General features: G+C 49.6%; 1 protein-coding gene across 5 annotated transcripts in view; it reads left to right on the forward strand.

Moving 5' to 3' along the window:
- Positions 1 to 1,369: 1,369 nt before the first annotated feature.
- The window catches only part of PANK2 (pantothenate kinase 2), a 33,020-nt gene continuing 20,955 nt past the window's right edge, over positions 1,370 to 13,434 (forward strand). For 2 of the 5 annotated variants that reach the window (XM_070052050.1, XM_051845271.2), the window contains exon 1: positions 1,370 to 1,506. Coding sequence is in view for 2 of the 5 variants with exons in the window: in XM_070052049.1 (XP_069908150.1) it covers positions 1,905 to 2,352 (448 nt within the window). In the remaining 3 variants the exon portion in view is untranslated. The other 3 variants (XM_070052049.1, XM_051845270.2, XM_017341757.3) reach the window with 3 other exon arrangements.

Genomic DNA, 13,434 nt, shown 5'->3' on the forward strand with positions numbered 1-13,434 from the left:
TTTATCTGGGTCTCCCACATGGGTATCCAAGGGGCCCAGGCACTTAAGCCATTGCCTGTTGCTTCCTGGGGATGGGGGTGGGGGGCGCATATTAGCAGAAAGCTGGGGTGGGAGTGGAGGAGCTGCGACTTGAACCAGGTACTCTGACATGGGATGTGGGTGTTCCAAGTGATGACAACTATTGTGCTAGACACTGCCCCCATTTCCATTTCATAAACATCTCTCCTACTTGCCATCAGTATATTGCATCACCTGTTACTTTAGGTAAACTGCAATGAAGCCCATAGACTGTCAGCAAGTTCACAAATACTCAGTGCAGGCTAACGTACACACTGAGAAGTTTTCCAGTGTTGGGATTTCACCAAGTCTGTGACTTCTTTTGGTTCCAACAGGCAGAGAGGAGCTGACCTCGGGAGTCCAGACTCCTTGTTTCTCAAGCCATGTGCTTCTGGATGGATGAGTTCATGAGTTGCCTCTTCATCCAGTCTTGGTGATGCTGGTGGTGGTGGGTGGGTGGGGGAATGAGATGTGAAAGTACTGGGAAAACTCAATACACTACATGTATCTCAGGTGTTATGATGTTGGGGTTCATCTTGGTGGCCAAGAGATGATGATTCTTTGGTCTTTCTTTAAAATTTATTTGAGAGTCACAGGGATTCTTTCGTTCTTCAGGATGGTTAGAGAGATCATACATGGAAAGGTCGAGGAGGATGGCACGAGGGGAGGTGAAAGGCTGTCTTCGGCACTGTAACTTAGAAGCCTTGGTTCTTGGGGGATCCACCGGGGGTGGCTTCCTGCAGGAGCTGGCGAGCTTGTCTGGGGTGAGCATGGGTAGTTTCTGTTCAACGAGCCTGAGAAGCTCAACCTGGTTCACCCCGCCACTGTGGGTCATCAGGGGAGGGAAGAAAGTAAGGGTTATCACTCCAGGGACATTATAACGCCCCTGGGGAGACGCTTAGGAAATCATTAGCACGAGATAAGCCTACAGTTCAGCTGAACTTGATGGAGTGGGTGTCTTGGGGGTGTGGTGCTAGGAGCCATCCCAGGCTTGGGCAGCCTCTGGTAGAAGGGAGGTTTGGAGGGGCCTGTGGTAGGTGTGAGAGGGCAGGGTCTGAGGGCTGGAAGTGACCATTTTTTCTCCTCCAAGAAGAAGGGGAGCTGATTAAAAATAGATAAATTAAAAAAAAAATCCAGGCTCCGGGACGGCCGCGAAATCCACGTCGACCCCGCGCCCCACACAGGAAGGGGCTCCAGACTGGCCCTCAAAAGGCCGAGCCTCCCTCCCCGGCTCCCTCAGCCCCTCCGTCGCCCCGGGAGGGTGGCAACGGATTTCTACCCCGCCGCCTTCCGTTGCCATGGAGACCAGCCGGGGCCTTCCTGCCTTCTGGTCCCGGGAACGTCCCTCCAACGCGGCGCAGCGGCGGGGGCTCCGCTCGGACATGCTGGGGGGAGGGACCGGAGGCCTCGACGGCAGCCGCGGAGCCAGGCCGGGGGACAAAGGCTAAGGTCAGACGCGCTGCAAGCCCTTCCGTTTGCTAACGACCGATGGCGTTGCGGGGGCCCTGCCCGGCAGCAGGAGGGCGCGAAGAGAGGACGACCCGGGGCGTCGGAGTGGGACTCCGGGGTGCTCGGTGGAGTCCGAGTGCCGGGAGAGTTCCGGGCCCCTGGGGCGCCGACCGCCCACCCGTGGAGGGGTGGGTGGGTGGGTAGGTAAAAGGGGGCGCGGACCCTCCCCATCCCCCCAACACGCGTCCATTGGGCGGCGTCGCCATCACTCTCTTCTCGGCGACACCACCTTCTCCTCCTCCCCCGAGCCCGGATCCTCCCCTCCTCCTCCATCCTCGGCCCCGCCCCATCTTGCGAGCTTCTTATTGGACGGAGGCGAGGTCGATCCGCCTCGAGTCATGGAACCTATTGGCCGCGAGGTCTTCGGGCCTCCTCCAGCCTGCTGGGATTGGCTTGCTGCGCGTTGGCGCAACGGAAGAGGCGGCCAGCCGAGGGTGCGCCTCTGCTCCGGCTGGACTGCCGCGGAGGAGGCGAGGAGGAGTTCGGCGCTGGGGGGCTGGCTCGGGCGGCAGCGAAGGCTGCTGCGAATGGGAACGGGCCGGCTCGGCGCGCCCATGGAGCGCCACGGCAGGGCCGCCGACGCCTCCGCCTCGTCGGCTGGGGAGCCGGCGCCTGGGGGCCCCGAAGGGCGGCGGCGGGAGCCACTGCGGCGCCGGGCGAGCAGCGCGTCGGCGCCCGCGGTCGAGGCGGCGGCGGAGGGCGTGAGGCGGGTCCGGCCTGGCTCTTATAGCGGCCCTGCCTCGGTGTCTCGCCAGCGCGTCGAAAGCCTGAGGAAGAAACGGCCGCGTAAGTGCCCCGCGGGGCGCCCCCGGCCCCGGCTCGCCCTGCCCCCTTCGGGGCCGGGCCGCCGTTTTTCCCGCGCGCGGACAGTGCAACCGCACGGTGGTCCCATGCTGGTGCGTGCTCTGGCCCTGGGCTAGAGGCCTTGGGTTCCCCAGACGCAGCGCCGCGCCTTCGGGGCCCGGCGTCCCGTGTGCTGGGGCGCCGGGATCCATCCTTGCCCCTTCCCAGCTCCTTGGGCGTCTGTTCCCGAGGGTCACGTGATCTCATCCTCCGAAAGGCTGCTTTTGCCTCATTTCCACCGCCTCCCCTCCCCCCAAGTCCTTTGAATCCATACTGTCTGGCGTCCTTGGGTTCCCAAAGAGCTGCTCTCCCAGACGTTGTCTCCGCCTCCCCCACCCCCCACCCCCGGGCAATTTCGGGCTTGGCGGAGAACGGCTAATTAGCAGCCCCCTGAGTTTCTCCCGGCCTGAAACTGGGTTGTGCGTTTCGTGCCCCTCAGCTTTGCAGCTTTTGTTCCCATGAGAATTCAGGTCATCTCCCACCCAGAGAACCCAGAGAGCTGTTTGCCTTCCATGTACTTGCAGGTTTTCACGATTCGGGTCTGCAGCGTTCTGGCCATCATCAACCCCCCCCCACCCCCCCACCCCACCCCCCGTTGAGGGGCAGCAGCAGCCAGGGAATCGCACACTTGGACTTGGTAGAGAATCCGTTTCTCCCATTTTATTGTCAGATTTCTTTTTCTGTGCCGTACAGCTTGTCCCGCTTACATGTTTCAATTCAGTATCAATTGTCCCGATGACGGGAGCTTGACCATGTGGAGGTGCTCGCCGGTGATTGTCGAAGAGATGGACTTGCAGCTGGATGTCTGAGATCTTGATTGGATACTCTTGTACCCGGTTGCCCGACCAACCAGTTACTTTGATCTTTTGTGATTTGGTGATTCAGTGTAACTCTTGTATGAAAAGTTGGGAGTTTTCTACTCTTTTTTTTTTCTGTCTTGCAAGAGATTTGGAAAACGCATTATAAATAAACTTTGGCTGTTTGTGGAGTCGGTTACCTGGTTTTTGTCTTATTTGAGAAGCACCTGGTTCTTAATGTAAAGCATTAGTTCCTTCATGGCTTTGTGTTATCCTGATGGAGGTGGATGGAAGTTCCAGAAACAGCTAGGGAGGGCCACAGCTGCAAGCGTTCTTCGGGCATTGAGTTTGGATGTTTACGCGGTCAGGCAGCTTCCTGGGAGCTTTGGTAGCTCGTTAGCCCTCGCAGCTCCGAGGCAGGTGATAGTACTGCATTTTGCTGATGAGAAAATTGTCAATGGCTGATGCATGGTGGAATAGAAACTTAAACTCGGGAATTCTGGCGTCTTAGCTCCTGCGCCTCACCGGCGTGCTTTACTGAATTCTATTAGTTATTTCTTCATTGCCCTGAGACCAAGCATAAGCATGATCTTTTTGTGTTCAAGGCCTCCTTGAACTTGACGTCACAATTTCTGGTTACTGTGGAATTGTGCTTAAATGAAGCATACAAATGACCGAGAAGTTAAAAATGCAGATTCCCTGGTTTAGTTCTCTAGTTTTGGAATCAAAATCTGAGAGGGCGCTGAGAAGCAGCGTTTTTTAGATTTACTTTTTAAAAAATTTTATTTGAAAGGCAGAGATCTTCCACCCACTGGTTCACTCTCCAAATGGCTGCAACAGCTGGGGCTGGACCAGACTGCAGCCAGGAGTCTGGCAGATCATCTTCGAGGTCTCACACATAGGTGCAGGGGCCCAAGCACTTGGGCCATCTTCTGCTTTCCCAGGTGGAGCAGCCGGGTCTCGAACCATTGCGCATATGGGATGTTGGCGTTGCAGGCAGAGGCTTAATATGCTGGGCCACAATGCCAGCCCCTAAGCAGCAGCATTTAAAAAAAAATTATTTATTTATTTGAAAGTCAGAGTTACACAGAGAAGGAAAGGCAGAGAAAGGTCTTCCATCCACTGGTTCACTCCCCAATTGGCCGAAATGGCTGGAGCCAGGAGCTTCTTCTGGGTCTCCCACGCGGGTGCGGGGTCCCAAGGACTTGGGCCATCTTCTGCTTTTTCAGGCCATAGCAGAGAGCTGGATCAGAAGTGGAGCAGCCAGGTCTTGAACCGGTACCCATATTGGATGCCGGCACTGCAGGCGACAGCTTTACCCGCTACGCCACAGTGTTGGCCCCAGAAGCAGCATTTTGAAAAAGTTCCTCCTGTTCAGAGACAGGTGAATCAAAGACCACTCAAAGATGACACTGGTTAAGAAGACTGTTTTAGGGGACATATTATTGAAGTGGTTTTGAAACTGCCTTCAAGGAAATAGATATTCCTGTTGTAGGGTTATTTTTTTGGTTTGGTGTCTGATGTCTGTTGTGGTCCTCTTCATTGCTTTCTCTGATTGATAAATCATGAAAAGTCATCTCTCAGGTAAAAGACCTGCTAAAGAATAGACGAAGTATTGATCTTGTGTGTGTTCTGAGCTCCAGGGGTGCATCTGTTAGATGAAGAAACCACTGTTGACTGCTAGCACCCCCCAAGAATGTGCTTTTAGTTTCACTTTGCAAGAATCAAATGAAGATTTAATCTCTTTGTATTTACAAGGGTACTTCAGAAAGATCATGGAAAATTAGAATTAAAAGATCAGTATTTTGATGGGTAACACTTGAAATCTGGGGGTGGGCTTTTAGCTTAGTGGCTAAGATACCCTTTTCTGGGCCAGCGTTCTGGTGTAACAGGTAAATTCGCCTCCGGCATCCCACATAGTCTTCGGTTAGAGTCCTGGATGTTCCACTTCTGATCCAGCTTCCTGCTATTGGTCAGGGAAAGGCGCCAAAGGGGGACCAAGTGTTTGGCCTCTGCCACCCACGTGGGAGACCCAGGTGAAGCTCCTGGCTGTGGCCTGGCCCAGCTCCAGTCACAGCTGTTTGGGGAGTGAACCTGCTGATGGAAGGTCCCATCTTACCACCCTCTCTCTGACTTTCACACCATGACATTGGCCCCTCTCTTTAAGGTTTTGATGTGAGGCTGTGCTAGTAGGGCTGGCTTGGGAAGCTTTCAATTATTTCCTTTGTCTTAGAAAAATTTGCCTGAAAACCAACTGAGCTTGCAGAGTTGGTTGGTTTGGTGGCTGATCTGTGACTTCTTTTTAAAAACTTTTAGTACTTTTGACTTTCATGTTTCCTATCTCATGTTGATATCCTTTTTGTATTTTTTTGAGCTAATTCTGTTTAGTGTACATTTTAAACTTACTGTTAAAAGTTGTGTATATTATTGGGTTGTGAATTATCTGGCTATATGCTCTTTCATCTTTGGATTTCTTTATTAAGGAAACATCTTTTTTTGGGGGGGAGGGTTCAGATATAGTTAGTAGATTTTGTAGATCTTAATGGCTTTTTCAGAGCTTGGTTTGATCAGATCTACTGTGGTCTTGCTCATGACGCTGGTTTTCTATTAGAATTTTGCTTTCATTAATTCCTTTCTGCTTATTTTGGGTCTTTTACTTTCTTCAGCATTTCATTTTGTGTATGACATTCCTCCCCCCCCCCCTTTTCTTTAAAGATTCATTTATTTTATTTGAAAATGTTAGAAGGAGAATCAGAGGTCTTCCACCCGTTGGTTCCCTCCCCAGATGGCCACAATGGCCGGAGATGCACTGAACAAGTAGCTTCTTCCAGGTCTCCCATGTGGGTGCAGAGGCCCAAGGACTTGCTATCCTAGGCCATACCACAGAGCTGGATTGGAAGTGGAGCAGCTGGGACTTGAACCGGTGCCCATAAGGGATGCTGGCACTGTAGGGGCGCCTTTACCCTCCACAGCACCAGCCCCCATTCCCTTGTTTTTGAATGCATAAACACTTAAGGCTAGAGGTTTCCTTTTGTGTACCACTTGGGTATATCCCATTGCTTTTGATATACGAGTATTATGTTCTCATTGCCATTAATTTTGAAATTTGTTTTGGTTTCCTCTTCAATTTCAGTTGATAGAAGTGTTTATAAATTTCCAGGTGGATATATTTGGTGGATTAATTTCTGATTTTTAGCTGTGATAAGTGAATGGTTTGTTTTTGTTCTTTGGAATTTGAGGTTTTAAAACTAGTACAGTTAATTTTTTTTAAAAAAGTTTGAGTATCTGAAAGGAAAATGTACTTTTTTTGTTACAAAGTTTTGTGTTTAATGTATTCGCCTTTTTTTTTATTTATTTTTTATTTTTTATTATTTTTTTTTGACAGGCAGAGTGGACAGTGAGAGAGAGAGAGACAGAGAGAAAGGTCTTCCTTTGCCGTTGGTTCACCCTCCAATGGCCGCCGTGGCCAGCGCGATGCGACCGGCGTACCGCGCTGATCCGATGGCAGGAGCCAGGAGCCAGGTGCTTTTCCTGGTCTCCCATGGGGTGCAGGGCCCAAGCACTTGGGCCATCCTCCACTGCGCTCCCTGGCCACAGCAGAGGGCTGGCCTGGAAGAGGGGCAACCGGGACAGAATCCGGCGCCCCGACCGGGACTAGAACCCGGTGTGCCGGTGCCGCTAGGCGGAGGATTAGCCTAGTGAGCCGCGGCGCCGGCCAATGTATTCGCCTTAATAGGTGTGCTTCTCAAATCCTCCATATCCCTTTACTTTATGTGTGTAAACAATCTGTACAGTTCCGAGATCTGTCATTCTCACACTGGTGATTTGTTTTTGTTTACCTTTTTTTTTTTTTTTTTTTTTTTTAAGATTCATGTACTTATTTGAAAGTCAGAAGGAGATGAAGAAGCAGAGAGATCAGTTGATCAATCTTCCATCCACTGGTTCACTACCCAAATGGCCACAATGGTCAGGGCTGGGCCAGTCCAGAGCCAGGATGCAGGCGCTTCTTCCGGTCTCCCATGTGGGTGCAGGGGCCCAAAGACTTGGGCTGTCATCCACTGCTTTCCCAGCGCATTAGCAGGGAGCTGCATCAGAAGTGGAGCAGCTCTGGCTCAGTGCCCATATGTGATGCTGGTGGGGCCGGTGGCAGCTTTACCTGAATTGGCCCCTTTATTTACATTTTTTTTTTAAGATTTTATTTTTATTTATTTGAAAGACAGTTAACAGAGAGAGGCAGAGACAGAAGAGAGGTTTTCTATCTGCTGCTTCACTCTCCAGATGACTGCAACAGTTGGAGCTGCGCCAGTCCGAAGCCAGGAGCCAGGAGCTTTTTCTGGGTCTCCCATGTGGGTGCAGAGGCCCAAGGACTCGGGCCATCTTCCACTGCTTTCCCAGGCCAAAGTAGAGAGCTGAATCAGAAGAGGAGCAGCTGGGACTAGAACCAGTGCCCATATGGGATGCCAGCGCTTCAGGCCAGGGCTTTAACCTGCTGTACCACAGTGCCGGCCCCAATATTTATTTATTTTTAAGATTTTTTTTTTTTATCTGAAAGGCAGAGTTACAGAGAAGCAGAGAGCGAGCGAGCGAGCGCTCTTCCATGCGGGTGCAGAGGTCCAAGGTCTTGGGCCATAGCAGAGAGCTGGATTGGAAGTTGGGCAGCTGGGACTCGAACTTGTGCCAACATGGGATGCTGGCACTTGCAGGTGGCGGCTTTACTTGCTTTGCCACAGCACAATCCCAGTATTTATTTTATTTGAAAGGCAGAGTTACAGAGAGGCTAAGGCAGAGAGAGATGTCTTCCTTCTGCTGGTTCACTCCCCAAATGCCTGCAGTAGTCAAGGTTGGGGCAGGCAGAAGCCAGGAGACAGGAACTCCATCTGGATCTTCCGTGTGGATGACAGGATCTCAAATACTTAGGCCTTATGCTGCCTTCCAGGAGCATTAGCAGGGAGCTGAATCGGAAGTATAGGGTAGCTGGGGACTCAAACCAGGCACTTAGATAAGGGATGTGGATATGTCAGGCTGTGGCTGGCTGTGCCAGTACCTGCCCTTCCCTTGTTTTTAACATTTTTAAAAACATACGCTTAGGGGCTGTTGCCATGGCATAGTGGGTAAAGGTGCCGCCTACAGTGCTGGCATCCCATATGGATGCTGGTTCAAGCCCCGGCTGCTCCACTTCCAATCTATCTCACTGCTGTGGCCTGGGAAAGCAGTGGAAGATGGCCCAAACTCCTTGGGCCCCTGCACCCGTGTGGGAAAGCTGGAAGAAAGAAGCTCCTGGCTCCTGGCTCTTGATCGGCCCAGCTCTGGCTGTTGTGGCCAATTGGGAAGTGAACCAGTGGATGGAAAATCCTCTGTGTAACTCTTTCAAATAAATAAACCTTTTAAAAAAAATGACCTCCTGACATATGAAGATACTTCAAAAAATGCATGAAAAAATGAAATTGATACATCTATTTTGATGCAAAAAATGAAATGATGTATATGAAGAACCTTAAATATGCCAGATATACAGTGCTTGAACTTGTTTATGCACTACTTTGCATCATTTTTTTCTCCCCCACTCCACTTTTTGGCTTGAATTGTTTGGTCTGTAGTACTGTATTTGCTTCTGTTAACATTTGTTTGATACAGTTGGGTAGAACTGTCCAGGTACTTATTTTGCTTGAACAAATTCAAATATATAAATTTGGCACATCGGTTATATAGATGGTGCTGAGGCATCTACCCACTGTTTTGATGAGTGAATGTGATTGTGAGTGTAGGGAGAAGAGTCGTGACTCTTATCCTCAGTAGATCACTGTTTGGAGGAACAGCTCTCATAATTTGAACATAGCTGCTTACAAATACACTGCTGGTCTTGAAACAAGGTCTCATGGCTCTAAATGTAAATTGGCTACTCCAACATTTCCATCTCCAGTGCTTTAGATTTTAATACAAATAATAATTTTGATTGAGTGGCCTTTTTTTTTTTTTTTTTTTTTTTTTTTTTTAAAGAGTTGGAGAGAGAGAGGTCTTCTATCTGCTGGTTTACGCCCCAAGTGGCCGCAATGGCTGCAGCTGAGCGGACCAGGAGCCAGGAGCCTCTTCCAGGTCTCTCACGTGGGTGCAGGGGCCCAAAGACTTCAGCCATCTGCCACTTCCCCATGCATATTAGCAGGGAACTGGATTGGAAGTGGAACAGCCGGGATTCAAACCAGTGCCCATATGGGATACCTGCGCTGCAGGCTGGGGCTTTAACCCACTGTGCCATAGCACTGACCCCAAATGCCCTTTTTCATCTTTTATTTTAAAGTAATTTTTTTAGATGTTTGCTTATTTTATTCAAAAAGCAGGGAGACAGAGGTCTTCATCTGCTGGTTCAGTCCAAATGCCTGCAACAGTGAGGGCTGGGCCAGACAGGCTGGAAAGCTGGGAACTCAGTCAAGGTCTCCTGTATGGGTGGCAGGGAGCCAACCCCTGGAGCCATCACTTGCCTGCCTCTCAGGGTCTGCATTAGCAGGAAGCTGGAATTGGGAGCAGCCCTGGGATATGGAATGGGGGTGTCCCAGGCAGTATCTTAACCTCTGTGCCAAAAACTGGCACCCACTTCTCATTTTCAGACATCCAGTTCTTCCTGCTCATGGATTCCCTCGCCTTACCCTTTCCCCTTGTTTGACCTGATCTGAGAAGACGAATTTGACATGTTTGTGACTCTTGGTAGGCTTGCATTCATTCCTGTCATTTTTGTTTTGTATTTACTTTTCTTCCTTGTTTTTGAATTGATTGATTTTTCTTTGGTTGTTTCAAAGCATTCCCCCCTCCCACCCCCTTCTTTGGGAATTATCTGTAGCTTTTTAGCACATTTTTAACAGTCACTTCTCTGTTCTTACCTAGAATTAATTAGAATCTATCTTTTCTTTTTCCCACCAAGACAGAACTGCTGCTTGCTTTCACTTCCTCCTTCTTTCTTTCTCTTCCCTCTTCGACTTGAAATTATGTAAGTATTTTAGTTCCAGATTGCTTGTTTTTTCCAAAAGTCAGCATATACTGGTTCCTCTGCTCATGCATAAAAACATTTCTTATAGCTCTTGGGTATTTTTGAATTATGTTGGTGTGCATCTACTAACTATTTCAGAGAAGGTCTTTGAGTAGTGAAAAATGAGCCTTGTCATGTGTGAAAATTTCCTTTGTACTCCCCCTTGAAAGAGGGTCTGGCCAGATTTATGTTTCATAATCTTTTTCTTTAAACTTTGAAGCCAGTGCTCCTTTGCCATGTAGCATTTGTTGCTGATGAAAAGTCTGATGTTTTTCCTTACGTGATTTGTGTGCTTTTGTAAGAGACTGTTTCCTCAGAGTTTTCTGAATTTCAGTAGGATGTCCACAGGCCTTCCCCTTCTCTACTAATGGTTTTCGTTTAGTTTCAACCTGATGAGTCCTGTCTTCCCTCTCCCCTGGGAAATTTCTAGAGCTCATAAATAGTAGATGCTGGACTTCATTCTGTATTTCTGCTTTTCCTTGTATTTGAAAGGCTTTTGGTAGTTTCTTAGTTTTGTTTTCCATTTGTGTTCTTGTGCCTGTGCCCATCTTGCTATAATGGTATCTGTTGAGCTTTATTTTGGCAATCCTTTTTCTCTTTCCCTTATAAAAGTGTTTTTATCAATGTATAATTTATTTTTTAAAGATTTATTTATTTGAGAGGTAGAGTTAGACAGTGAGAGGGAGAGACAGAAAGATCCTGCATCCATTGGTTTACTCCTCAAATGGCCAGAGCTGTGCCGATCCGAAGCCAGGAGCTTCTTTGGGTCTCCCATGTGGGTGCAGGGGCCCAAGTACTTGGGCCATCTTCTGCTTTCCCAGGCCACAGTGGAGAGCTGGATTGGGAGAGGCGCAGCCAGGACTAGAACTGGCACCCACATGGGATGCCGGTGCCTCAGGCAGAGGATTAACCTGTGCCACAGCGTCGGCTGCTCAGTGTATAATGTACATAATACATAAATGTACTAGTTTTTAAAGCATACAATTCCATGATTTTTGATAGATAGGGAGAATACACTGGATATTCCCCCTCCCCAAAAGAATCAAGATTTGAGCTACCATTTCAAAATGTTTCCCTACCCTGTGTTGTCCATTCCTGCCCTGGCCTCAGCCTATGATCTACATTCTCAGATAAGGAAATTGTTAGTTTGTATTTTGTAGAGTTTCATTAAATGGGATCACACCCCATGTAACTCTTTGTGTAAGGCTGAGTTTGGAGTTTCAGGCGTGTTCAGTGCACAGTTGTTTATCCTATGGGTTTTGAAAAGTATGTCCCCCCTTAGGAAAATAACATGGATGGATCTTAATTTAAATTTCACCAGTTTTTAATAAACTCTGTATGTGTTTTTAGTTGCAAATAATTTTTTAAAATGATTTATTTGCTTACAAGGTAGAATGACAAAGAGAGCTCTTCCATCTGCTGGTTCACTCCCTAGATGGCTGCAACAGCGAGGGCGGAGGCAGGCTGAAACCAGGAGCCATGAACTCCATCCTGGTCAGCAGGGACCCAAATAAATAATTGGGCTATCCTCTTCTTCCTTTTTGGCTTATTAGCAGGAAGCTAGATGGGAAATAGAGTATCTATGATTCGAACCAGCACTCCCATTGCAAGCAGTGGCTTAACCCACTGTGCCACAGAGCTGGCCCCTAGTTGTAAATAGTTATATCACATAAGTTAATTCTTATAAACACACTACAGTTTGCAGTCATTTTTTAAAACAGTGTTAGGAGAGGGAGGGGGATCTTCCATCTGCTGTTTCACTCCTCAGATGGCTGGGCCAGGTGGAAGCCAGGGACGACTCCTAGGTCTCCCACGTGGGTGCAGGGGCCCAAGCACTTGGGCCATTCTCTGCTGCTTTCCCAGGCACATTAGCAGAGAGCTGGATTGGAAGAGGAACATTTGGGACCCAAACCCATGCCCCTATGGGATGCCGGCATTGAAGGCTGTGGCTTAACCCACAACGCCAGCACCTCCTTGTTCCTTCTGAGTAACAGCAGCTACCTGAATGCCATCCTGATTCTGCTCCAGTACTTAAGCTTGGTGAAGAGTTTGCCTCTGTTAGGGTGCAAAAAGGGGGTTGCTGTCCAGTTGCATCAGATGCACCCAGAGCCCATGACTGCCCCAGCGTGCTCCTGTTGCCTGGTGGCAGCCGTGTTTCTGGAACATGGCTGGAGTACCACCCTCACTGCTTGCTCTCCTGCCTTCAGAGCCACTCCCGAGTTTTTATTACATTCCTCTTAAGGATCTAGAGTTACTGCCTTTGTCAGCCTAGGTCAGTTGGCAGTATCACTTTTTTTTCTTTAAAGATTTATTTATTTATTGAAAGTCAGAGTTACACAGAGAATGAGAGGCAGAGAGAGAGAGAGGGAGGTCTTTTTTATTTTGTTATTTATTTTTTAAAGATATTTGAGAGGTAGAGTTGCAGACAGTGAGAGGGAGAGACAGAGAGGAAGGTCTTCCTTCCGTTGGTTCACTCGCCAGATGGCTGCAACGGCTGGAGCTGCGCTGATCCGAAGTCAGGAGCCAGGTGCCTCTTCCCAGTCTCCCACATGGGTGCAGAGGCCCAAGGACCTGGGCCATCCTCCACTGCTTTCCCAGGCCATAGCAGAGAGCTGGATTGGAAGAGGAGCAGCCGGGACTAGAACCGGCGCCCACTTGGGATGCCGGCGCCACAGGCAGAGGGTTAACCTGAGCCATGACGCTGGCCTGAGAGGTCGGTCTTCCATCTGCTGGTTTACTCCCCAGATGGCTGCAACGGCCGGAGCTATGTTGATCTGAAGCCAGGAGCCCGAAGCCTCCTCTGGGTCTCCCATATGGGTGCAGGGGCCCAAGCACTTGGGCCACCTTCTGCTTTCCCAGGCCATAGCGGAGAGCTGGATTGGAAGTGGAGCAGCCAGGACTTGAACCAGTGCCCCTATGGGATGCTGGCACTGCAGGCGGTGGCTTTACCCACCATGCCACAGCACTGGCCCCAGTAGTATCACTTCTTATTCCCTAGAATTGTTTGAGGAAAGAATAGTTAAGTATGGCTGGCGCCACGGCTCACTAGGCTAATCCTCTGCCTGCGGCGCTGGCACCCCACTTTCTAGTCCTGATTGGGGTGCCAGATTCTGTCCCGGTTGCTCCTCTTCCAGGCCAGCTCTCTGCTGTGGCCCGGGAGGGCAGTGGAGGATGGCCCAAGTGCTTGGGCCCTGTACCTGCATGGGAGAC

Source organism: Oryctolagus cuniculus, chromosome 11 (genome assembly GCF_964237555.1).
Source record: "Oryctolagus cuniculus chromosome 11, mOryCun1.1, whole genome shotgun sequence".
In the NCBI taxonomy this organism is placed as follows: domain Eukaryota; kingdom Metazoa; phylum Chordata; class Mammalia; order Lagomorpha; family Leporidae; genus Oryctolagus; species Oryctolagus cuniculus.